Source organism: Alosa sapidissima, chromosome 19, assembly GCF_018492685.1.
Source record: "Alosa sapidissima isolate fAloSap1 chromosome 19, fAloSap1.pri, whole genome shotgun sequence".
Taxonomy (NCBI): domain Eukaryota; kingdom Metazoa; phylum Chordata; class Actinopteri; order Clupeiformes; family Clupeidae; genus Alosa; species Alosa sapidissima.
In genome coordinates this window covers 20184551-20196597 of record NC_055975.1, presented here as the reverse complement: position 1 = coordinate 20196597, position 12047 = coordinate 20184551, and the positions used below count along the sequence as shown (strand labels likewise).

General features: G+C 41.5%; 1 protein-coding gene across 5 annotated transcripts in view; it reads left to right on the top strand.

Annotated features, from left to right (window-relative positions):
• Positions 1-43: 43 nt before the first annotated feature.
• mipol1 (mirror-image polydactyly 1) overlaps positions 44-12047 on the top strand; it is a 58535-nt gene continuing 46531 nt past the window's right edge. Inside the window, exons 1-2 of one of the 5 annotated variants that reach the window (XM_042071230.1) lie at positions 44-189; positions 2211-2302. In XM_042071230.1, the coding sequence (XP_041927164.1) occupies positions 188-189; positions 2211-2302 (94 nt within the window). In that variant the 5' untranslated portion in view covers positions 44-187. Of the gene's footprint in view, positions 190-362; positions 375-400; positions 556-1078; positions 1300-2210; positions 2303-12047 lie in introns of those variants that run through there. The other 4 variants (XM_042071233.1, XM_042071231.1, XM_042071229.1 and 1 more) reach the window with 4 other exon arrangements.

Sequence of the window (12047 nt, the reverse complement as noted above, 5' to 3'; positions counted from 1 at the left end):
GTGGATTGTTTAGATGCCCTGTACTTGTATGATATAATATTTACAGAATGTTTTGGTAGTATGAACACAGCTTTGCCAGGTTTGACAAGAACGTGAGAGATTGTTTTAGATGCTTACATTATTTGAGAATATTTAGTTGATAGTCATCAGCATAATGATGATAGAACTAATGATGCTTGAATGATTAATGTAAGTGACCATGCTTCATTTTAAATCAAGACCCAATATTATGCCTGGTTAACGTGGTAATAGGTATGAAGTGAGAGTAAATCTCCGATTCAAGCTTCCAATTTACAGTGGTGGTGTGTAATAACACCTCCATGGTCTGTGAAGGCAAAATTGTTAATTATTTAGCATGTACTGCTCTCTAGTGGGTAAGTAGTGTAACAGTGCTTCTCAATTCACTTCCTTAAAGTTTCCCCCGGTCTCCCAAATGGGAATGAGTATTGCTAAGCTAGCTAACCAAAGTTGGGGAAAGTAGGCTATCCTGCCATCAGCATTAAAAATATAAAGTCTGTAGAGTATTATATGTGCCCTTCTGGAAACTTTCTCTAGGTGAGTATTCTGCGACATAAAGATGATTTCTCGATGTGGCAATAGAATGCAAGAGTTTTCACCACAAACATTCCTGGCTAAATCTGACTTGAACTCTTCCAACTATCTATCTTGGAACTGTTTTGTGCAGCCAGGCTCTCATTTGAACTCGTAGGCTATTCGTGGAAATATAACATAGCATAATATCATTATACATTACAATCATATAAGTTAAAGCTACACTTGCAAATGCAAATCACAGAGTTCTTAAGTCTATTATTTAATAATAATAATAATAATAATGTCTCTGAAAAGGATGGATAATTTCGCAGTTATATAGCAGCTGATAGTAGCAGTAGCCTAGTAGTATTGTACTGTACTGCAGCATAGCATATCAGATGGTGTAAAGTTTAGGCCTATCAACAATTTCTCTGCTGGAAACACTCGATACATTCATGGATAGTAGGCGGCGGCCTATTCGTGAAATATTATAACAAGACCGGTGGGCTATTTGACAGTGAGTGGCTTATCTGCTCTTGAGCTGACATTGTACGTTTAGGCGTCTCTTGTTGTCTTGGTTATTATGGCTCGAATTTCAAACGAGATACGGTGACATCCTTAGAGATAGACTACCATGTTGGCCACTAGGTATTGTCTAGTGCATGTCATGACAATGGATAACAGAAGCAGAGCAGATGATGTAAAAAATGCACTTCAGCGGGCCAAACATAAAATATCAAGCTTGGAACATGAACTTTCTGTGAAGTAAGTAGCCTACACATGCACATGCATGGGTGTGCCAATCAGTAGCCTATCCTACTTTTTTTCTATGGATGCTGTCGGCTCAGTGTTATCTTGTTGCATGTATTTCCATGTGGTCACCTTTCCATTGCTGTAGTGAATGCAAAAGTGGATTCATACATTGCATGGAACCTATACTTGATATGCCCTCACTTCACATCTTGTATTAGAAGAGTAGTGAAGCATCTTATTGCATGCTAGAACTAGAAGTCCTTTCTGTCTTGTTTGACTGTTTTCAAGGCTGATTTCCTGTTGTGTGCAGGCAGTAACATGATACTCCTCTTATGATAGGCTACCCATCTGCTAGGTGATAGCCTAGTGACTGTTCTGCAGTTTTGCCTTATCCTCGTATCTTTCAGAGGATAGACAGCTCAGGTGTAGGTAACCTCAGGTGTTTTGTATTTGAAGTTGATTTAAGACACCAGAAACTCCAGAAAGTCTACTTTACATTCAAACATTCAGAGATATGTTTAGAATGCAAAATGCAAACATTGCAACAACACATCTACACATTGTTGCCACCATTTTCTCACTTTTTCTCAGCCTAGCAGCTCTGTAATGGCAATAGGAGAAAGAACACCTAGATTAAGCGCTCAGTTGCTGTAGCGCTAAATATCACAGCATTTTCCCCATGACCATGTAAAGTCTTTGGTTGAGATGATGGCGCCTTCAGCTGTGTGTACATTGTGGAAGAGATTAGTGTGACCCATGCAGAGTGGTAGTAGAAGGCATATGACCAGATTTTTGTGTTTTGTGTCATGGGTCTTTAGATTATGGGGCCAAAGTCTGCCGTTTTCTATAGGCCAGTCAGCGACTAAAGTAGGGTGTATCTTGGCCTGAGTTGGTCATTTATCATTTTCTTTTGGTTGACCCAGGGAGAGCTGCTCAGAGAGTGAAGAGGAGCATCATTCTTTGACATGGTCCCACAAGACAGAACTCAAAGACTCTCTTGTTGACATGTACCGAGGTATTTTTCTACAATATTGATTCCTGTTTTCTTTTGTATCATGTTCTGTTCTACATTTTTTGCCATGATATTTTCTAAACTATATTTGCTTACTGTATTTTCTTACTGTATTAATAGAGTAATTGGGAAATAGGAATGAATAGAGTAGGGTTCCTAATTGGAGAAAAACATAGGGAGTTGAGTCTTCCTTCCAAATGTTATCTTGTGTAAATATTTTCGTAAGTGATGACTTCAACTTTACCATGAACATGCCAGCAGTATTAGATGAATGATATCCGGGACATTGATCTATCAAATATGTCTTTATGTGTAAAGGTTTTATTTAGGTTATTTGTACTTTTATAATTGGACACAAGATTAGATTGTGCACCTTGGAATAAAACATGTTGAGGTCAGTGTAGTTGATATATGTGGATATATTGTGTAAGACTAAAAGTTTATACAAGGTATCTGAGCTCATAAGTTTACTGGAATGTGATTGCTGAAATCTAAGACCTTAAGCTTTAGCTAATTAAGTGCAGGTCTACTTAACTTTTCATAATATTTAAAGGAGAAATTAAGTAATTATGTGGGGGCTATAGAAAATACTTATTCTAAGCCAAACTCTTTATAACTTGGTTCAATGAAGAAGTTTGGATTCTAAAAATGAAACAAGAAGGCTACTATTGACCACTAGAGGGCAGCCTCACCATTTCATAAAAGTTTTGTATGAGCTGTGTGACATGCGATCCTGCCCATGGAATGAGTCATTTTTAGTGGCTACGGAATGTGAAAGGCACAGTGAACATTCTCATGAAATAGCATTTATTGTATTTGCCAATAGATGCATGTGCAGCCATTGAATTTGTCCATGGCTGCACATGCATCTATTATTACACAATTAAACGTCAAATTGGATGAGCTTCTGAAATCCTATCCTTGGATTGGATTGGATTGGATTGGACAATATGCTTCAGCAGAGTTTTTCCACTGTAGTGTATTATACTATAGTGTCACAATTTTCTTTCAGAGTTCTGTCTTGTGAGAAAGTATTGTGAACTGTTGTTTGCTCTGTGTCTAGAGTGTATAGAGCATTTTCTGTTGTATTACTCGTGTAAGACGACAATAAATAAATAGTTTCGCCTACTATGCTATGTTTCTGATACTCACCACCTTCTGGTGGAGTCTGTTTAACCCTTCCAATAGGCCCATAAATCACAAGCATCATACAATGCTAAATGAATTGCCACGGCAGGGCACTTATCTTTATAATGGGGGCAATTCCTGTTCTCTTGTCACTGTTTGTTTAACCCATTGACATGAACAAAGCACAGCAATAAATGCATTTGTGCCCTGGGAAGGAGTGACTTTATATGATGGGTTTTCAGTTACAGAGCTGAACAGGTGGATAGATACAGTGAGGGTCACTTGGGCAGGCACCAGACGACAGTACTTACTTAACTTACTTGTTAACTTGTGTGGAACTTTGATGGAAAATCGTAATTCAAGAAGTATTTTGGTAGCTTGAAAGTGCTTTGCCATTCTTCTTACATCAAATTATCTTTGTAGAATTTTAGGATTTTACAGTAATTCAACAGATATTAAAGTTGACATTATAGCTGTGCTACAAATATTATTATTTTTACTTGCCTTAATTTAAAAAATCCAAATTGCGACAGCCTTGATGTTTTAATGCAAGAGTTTACTGTGTCCTGGCCTGAACCATCATTATACAATATCAACTCTGGCTAACAGGTGTCTGTGTACTTCCTGCTTTGAATGTTGTATGTACACTTGGTCATCTGACTCTTTGGGCGCGTGTCCCTGGTTTGTGGTAACGCCACACTGGTAGCCACCTCTCCCCACTCCACCACATCCTATTGGCAGGGCGGAGGCCACACAGCTGAAGCAGGATGTGACCTGCCTCAGGTCCTGTAACTGAACACGTACAGCACACGATACTGGCTGCCTGTGTAGGATGTCCCTGTTCAACAGTGCCTGACTGACACGGAACACACTGTGTCTGCCCACACCTACTCTACATCCTTCTCTTGTTCAAAATTCAGTACGTTATCAAGTCATCCCAATCAAGGCCTTAATCTGGCTTGTGGGTTGATTTAATGCATGGTTATTAACCTTTTCCACAGAAGTGTGTGTGTGTGTGTGTGTGTGTGTGTAGACAGACACTGATGAGCCAGTAGATCTCACAGGCAGCCATTAGGTAGTGGTGGGTCTGCTTTGGCAAATCCCTAATTCCTCTTGAAACAAGAAACACTTTGCTTCTGTGATTTCAGTCACTTTAATAAGACCCCGCACAGGTAAAAGAACAGGTGTCAAAATCCCCATTCCTTGAAGGGATTCTTTGGTGTCACTCTTCCAAGGATTAAAGCACATTACATAGGGAAAGATTAGCTGTCCATCATTAATATAGTAGCAGGTTGGTATCAGTTAATTACCACAGAAGTTGATGCTTCTTTGAGAATGATGGTTAAAACTGACTAAAACTTTTAGTGTAACTGTTGTAAGAAAATGCCAGCGCAACTTCTTAAATGTCATTCCCTCATTTGAAACACAAGCTTACTCTTTCAATTCAGCACTTTAAAACATTGCCAAAAATAACAGCCGTAGAATACTGATGGAAATTGTGTGTGTAGATCAACATTTGTCATTTTCCATTTGCTCTGGTCCCCTTGTTTGTACATTTTGAAGGGTTTCTTTTCTTGTTTAATCATTTTTATTAAACAAGAAAAGCACCTCATTGATACAACATACAATTTGCCAGTTATATGTTAAATCAAGTGAAGTGGTGGTCCGAGGATCGCTGTGTTCCTCGGCCTGTAAACGGCTCCCTTAACAACCCCCAAACTGAAGCCACACACAGAAGCCCCCCCATTCGCAAATAACAAACATGGGAGGGTTCCTATGGAGTTGAATGGGCCTTCCATAGGCATGAGCAGGAAAGTGCTACAATTGGGCTTGGCTTTGTTCTTAGCAGGTAGATGGACCTCTGCCTTGACCTCTCACCCCCACCCAGCAGACAGCTCCGTCTGGACAGGAAGTGTGTAGTTAGGCCGCGTGAGCTCAGTGATGCGAGGCGCAGCTGGTCGAGGTGTGGATATGTCGACGACGGTGTGGTCTCTATGCCCCCCTCCTTGTACTCATCCTTTTCTCTCTGTATCTCTTTTTTGCTCCCTCTCTCTTTTTTCTTTCTCTCCCTCTCAGTCTCTCTCTCCCTCTTCTTGACACCCACCACGATGGGCGACGTCCCCTTCTTTTCCTGTGCATCTCCTAACAGAAAGAGAGAACTTTTGGGGGTTTGTGGGGATTGAGTGTGTGGGGGTGTGGTAGAAGGAGGGGCGGGCGTTTGTTGTTGATGGTGTTAGAGAGGGGGGGTGGTTGTGCACGAGCGGCACTTTGTCCAGGCTTCCATGTGGGTCCCATTGAAGTTCAAAATCCCTGGAATTGAGTGCCGTGTGGCCTCACTGGCTATCGTGCTCCCTAAGTGGGTGGTCTGGGAGGCTGGATCTGCCACCAGCGCTACCGTGGATCTCCAGGCTAACAGAGACACACACAGATTCCTCGGGCCCCCCGGCCTACTAGCTCCCCTTCTTTTGTCCTCCTGTGTTGGTTTAAGGAATAGACACAGGGTGGGCATTGCTAAAACTTTGGTGGTGATGATTATCCCCTATCCTCCACTGCAAAGCGTTCTCTTGCTGTCTCTCTCTCGCGCGCGCTCTCTCTCTCTCCTTCTCAAATATCCATGCACACATACACACACAAACAGACATTTGCTGTGAAATATCGCTCAAGGAATGGCAGGGAACCTGTTTTAATCCGAGCAATGTAATCATTATTATTGTCGGGTATTTAAGATGCAAGACTGGTTAAGATGGTTAAGCTCAAACAAATCAGTCCTAAGAGGATACAGTCGCTGTGAGTAGTAATTCCAGGCACCTAGTGTGAAATTATAGCTTTAGCAAATAAAATCAGTATAATTCTAAGTACAAACTGTCTCCCTCCTTTCTTAAAGAGCCAGAAGGCCTAAATTGAGAGGCCCACCAAAATAATTCTCGTAAAAGTTCTTTGATTTTGATTGATTGTGAACAGTATATCGTTTTTTTCTGTTGTTTAGGAGTAGTTATTTCTTTTCCAATGCATAAAAATGAGAGGGCTTCACTGGCAAGCTGGGTCTGAGCAGCTTGGGGGTGGGCTGCCGGGGCACACCTCCTCCAGGCATTGATGCACAAGATGCTGTGTTTAGTTTCCTTATTAAGTCACACATTAGCGCGGTTACTGGGTGCTAATGTGTGCAGCGCTGCGTAGTTTGCGAGTCGGTGACTCGTGATCGGGAGGGTGGGGGGTGTTCGGGCGACCCAATAGCAGCCTCCTGAACCGGAGAGAGCAAAACAAACAGGGTGGCTGGCTACTCATCGCTCCGGTGCAGAGGCCAGGGAAATGTTTGAACAGGGGCGCGGCGCGATCCCTTTCTCCCGTGGTCCCCGGCGCTCAAACATCAAGTGCTGATGAGGACGGCATCGTTTGTGTATTGCCTCTGTTTCTATATATCTATTTCTCTCTCTCTCCCTCTCTTTCTCTCTCTTTCTTTCTCTTTCTCTCACTATGTGTCATACACATTCACAGTTAGTATCTCTGCCTTTCTGCCATTTATTTCAGTTCTCGTGTATTTGGGCCCCGTTTTTTTTTTTTTTTTATCAAATTGATTGATTAAGTCTCTCAAAAATATTTTGTGAAATTAAGGTTAGATTTGTCACATGACTGAAAGTAAATATTCATTTTATTTTGTATTGCAGAAAAGCCTTTTAGATATGATAGTTGTTGTACTGACTTGTTGTATAAATACACTTACATTAGACAACACGGCACCTACAGAATCAGAATTTAGAATCAAAATGGGAGAAGAGACCACAGTAGAGACAGTTACACAGCAGCAAAATCGACAGTTATTTATTTTATCAACCTCTGCCTGTTTCAAATTTTCACATCAGTCGATGAAAGAATCACGGAAAGTTCCAGACTGTTGACTCTCCGGCTTCAGCACTTCAGTCCCCCGCTGATTTACTTCAGGGCCGCGTGAAGGACAGGTCGATGCACAAGCATCGCTCATCCTTTGGGGAAGGGAGAGAAAACATCTCATATTTGGATTCAGTCCGTGCATGCCTCGCGAACAAAAAAAAAGAAGTTCAACTCGGCCAAGCATGTTGGTGAAGGGATTTTCTAAACAAAGGCAGAAATGTTTGTGGAGGATCCTCGTACCACAGGGGCGTGTGTACTCTCTAGTGTAAAGCCATTTGGTCGGAATGGTAAACTCTTGTCATAAAAAATGCATTGTGGGGTTGAGCGTTGAATGTTATCTTAACGAGGCCGCTACAAAAGACGGGTTTCATTCAACAGGTCTCGATTTAGACAGAGAGTAAGCCACTCTGGGGTCAGTAGAGTTCAGGCCCTGTTGTCCCGGAAGTGTTAACCATCAAGATCAAGAAGTTTATTGGCAAGAATTGTTCAAGAAGAATATCACTTACGAAATTGCAAACTCTTAGAGGCCTACTGTTTACAGTGTATAAGATAAATGGAACACACAAAATACTATATTTTATTTACACAATATACTGTACATACACGTATTTATAATTATGATATAAACATTTATTGTCTGCTTCTTGTACATTTATTTAAATATCATTATATTTATTTGTAATAGTTTTTGGATTTAAGTAAAGATCTGTTGGTCTGTCAAATTCAAAAAATGGCATGTAACCACACATTTTTTTCCAGTTCATTAAATATCACCACTTATTCAATTAAAAAGCATTTCCAGTACAAATGTAAAAAAAATCCTGTGCAAGTATTGTTACATTTTAACAATATGGTTTAGTGTTAGTCTAGTTATTTAGGTAAAATATTGGTTACAATTTTAAAATCTGATTGACATCACTACTCCCCACCCACTAGTATTTTTTTATGATCATAGGCGCCACACGGGAGAAGGGTATTCAGGTGAGGTGTGTGTTGGCGCCCAGCAGTAAATTTCCCGTCCGAGGCGAGGTGAGAGAGAGGTGAAGCCCTCGTCAGCACAGGTCTCTCACACAAGAGCCAGCTGACCTGCGGTTGACTCTTGCCCAAATGCCCCACCCCGCTTACCAGTGAACTCAGAGGAGTGACTAATAACAGCTCAGGGCTGAAGACGTTACCTGGCGCAGGTTTCACAATCCGCCTCGCACAGGCTCCCTTTGTTTAGATCCTGTATTACCCCTGCTCTTTTTGTTAATTATAATGTTCGCTCACCCACTTACTAACCACAAGTCAAGCTTTTCTTTTGTTTTGGAAGATGAAAAACAGTGGTTGATGTTTGGATGTGGTGTAGGCCTACACTCAACCAACTTAAGGTCCAGAGGAAGCATAACAGTTAATGATGTTTTTAGTGTATTCCGTGAAATTTTCTAAAAGAAACTAAATTTCGTCTGATCCCAGTCCTTATGCAGCTCCGTACTAAGCTCATCCTCAAATAACTTGCTTCTTTTGCTCTCTCTCCCTCTCTCTTTCTCCCCCCTAAATGTGTATGAATGCAAATCTCAGCTTAGAGCTTATTTGCTCAGAAAAATTAGAGGTGACTTGCGGTGGAGGGAGGAGGGGGAAAAAAGGAGGATCATTGAGATTTTCACGCTAGGCATCAGAAAGGCCATTAAACAAATAAGTTAGTCTGTTAAGTGTTTCACCATCAACAAAATGAGATCATTAAACATTTCTTAAATCAGACCTGCAGGCCTTTTTCCTGTCCCTCTCACTTGTTAAATTTGCTTTTCCTATTTCAGTTATTGACACAGTTCGGTATCAGGCTCATACAGTGTCAGTGAGGTTGGGTTGTGTTTGTCTTCGAGCAGTAAGTCTTGCTTTGGCAGTTGACCACTCGGGGCATACCTTCACATCTTTAAATGGCTGCTGTGTGCTCTCCGACAGTGTATCTATCAGCCGAGGGTTGTGTAAGACATTACAATAAGGCCGACTTCACTCTGTCAGTATCAACCTCTAGCTGTGCAATCATTTAGATGAGATGTAGACAAATATGTGAGACCGCTCTGACTGCCACAGTGAATAGGGGAGAATGCCCTCTACTTCTGTCCATAGACATCAATTCAGTTAGAATCCTTCTGCAAATGTAAGGTAAAAATAGTTTCCTAACTTTTCTAGTGACAGGGAAATCTACGAATCCCATCGTAACAGTTGCCATATGACAACTGATATAATCATTATTCATCCTTGTAGTCAGAGAGTGGGCACAACTGTTAATGTCCAGACCTAGGATGTAATTACACACTGTGTAATTCAAATAAGCGTATGTGATGTGAGTGACGTTAATTATATATCAGATTATCTGTACCGTATTTGCTGACTTGTTAGCTTAGCCGATAAGGAAGATTTGTCCCTGTTCGTCCAACAGTATTAGAATTTAAACAACTCTGTCACACAGCACGATCTACACAGTGGACTTTTGCGGCTGGGATGTATTGTACTCATCTGGTTGACTTTTTAGAGTTGAGACTGCTTTGCTGAGGATGAGTACATATGAATTGAATGAAGAGCAGTGTAAACAAAGTATGTTTTATGTGTCCTTGCTCTGTGTACTGATCTTTATCCTTTTCCATATATTAGCCTATTGCTATATTATCACACAGTGTTACACAATTCCCTTGTTTGTTATGTTAAGGAATACCGGCCCTAAAATATCTAGGCACTATGCCAGAACTCAGGCGTGGGCCAGGAAGTTGCAGATTTCAAAATATAATTATATGAATAAAGGTTTAGAAAATTGCTGATAACATTAGGCACTCTGGAAATTGAAAATCTGCTGTTTTTAATGTCCCAAACGGTGTTCCTTTGGGAGGCAAGTCTGCCTTTGTGTGTTTCATAGAGTCTCACCATTGCCGACTGAAGCATGCGGCTCTCGCATGCATAAGAAATGAGTTATTTCAGTGGATGGCTCCCTAGTTCTTCTCACCCAAATTAGCTGGATCTTTGGAAGAAGAGCCACTCATCCCAATCGATTTTGCAGGTCGTTCCACCAAACCTGAGCGCTTAATGCAGGAGGATCAGTGCGTCCTGGCCCAGAAGACACCACCCAAGGATGGATCCATATGGGGATCTCAACCCCCACCCCGCGCTCCCCCCATACTGGCTTCTCCCTCTTCCACCCGCACCCCCACCATCTCCAGCCTCAATTCAATTATCGCCCTTCGCCTATGCACAGATTGAGTCTCAGAAAGGACGAGAACTCAAATCTCATCATCCACCTCTTCTATCTCTGATTTCAATCACAGGGGGAAAACTCTCAACGTGCCTCAGGAGCACACGCTGAGCTTTTTTCTCAACTTCAGGGTTTGTTGAGTAATGCCCATTGATTAACCATTACCGCCTATTCTGCCGGATTAATCAGCCGTCGCTAACGCTAAGATCTTGCGGTGGACTGGACGGGCGAATGGGAGAAATTTAATCAATCACTTTCGGCCGCTGAATGCCATGGCTGTTTGGACGCCCTCCTTAGTGTGCAAAGAGATAAAGTATTCAGCTTTGCCAAGACGGATGGGAGCACCAGCGAGCCACCATGGTGTCACTCCATGACCAGTGTCAAACTGGTTGCTGTAGTTCAGTGTTTCTCAAAGTGTGGTCCGCAAGCTATCCCAAATGGTCCGCGAGCAAACGTGGTAAAATATAATATAGATCAGTTGTTTGCAATATTAAACCAACTTGTATGTAAATCCAAACAGTTCTGCAACACTGCCTATGTAAGCTACGCCAGTTTAAATCATATGAATCCTCTGACACAATAAGCAAGGTGCAAAGACAAAAAGCAAGGTGGTTCAGTGAGTAGGCCAATTGTGTAATATACTGTTGGAGTAGGTCTACTGTTTTTTTTTTAGCTAGGTGGTCCGTGATTTTTTTTTTTTTTTTTTTTATTGGTTAAGTGGTCCTTGGTCTGAAAAAGTTTGAGAAACACTGCTGTAGTTGACCCTCTTAAAAGCATTAGCTAAGAGCCAATCAGACAACCTGGCAAAACAGGTGAGACAACTTTTGTTTTGGAGGGGGAGCCAATCAAGCACCATGGATTGCGTGCTAAATATGGGCCCTTTGAGAACGCTCTCACCAAAGCTTGAGTGTGAGGTGGTTGGTTTGATTGATAGCGCTCGGAAACAAAAAAAGGGCTCATTCTTTTGCAGAGCGGCGTGAAGATCAAGCCAAGTGGATTCCAGCCCACATCACTCTCTGTGACTCCTTTGTGGCTCTGCTTTGATCACCTAATCCACAGTGCACCTAGCTCTTTCCCCTCATTCATCTTTTCGAGCTGGTTAATGTTCTACGTGCTCAGATCAATATTTGTACTCGAAAAGCTCTGTGAATTGGCCATTATGCCTGACTCGCTTTTTTAGATTTTGACAGTTTCGGTGTGTTTTGCAATACAAAGTGGGATGGTGTGCAAAGTTCGGAGGCCCCAGAAATGTTCAAAGGTTCAATTAGTGTTATTAAATAGGGCCAGATTTCTTTTTCTCGATGATACATTTCTTCTTTTTCTTTTCCACTAGTGGCCTCAGTTTCCTCCCACCTTGTTGTGAATCTTTACAAGTGGAGCTGAACACTTATGTCATGAACGGAGACAGAATGATTTCCTCCGAAACACTTATCGCACATGTTATCAAGTGCTCATTTGTTTCACACCTTGCCCAGTTTTATTTGGCAAACATTGCTATTCAAAGAG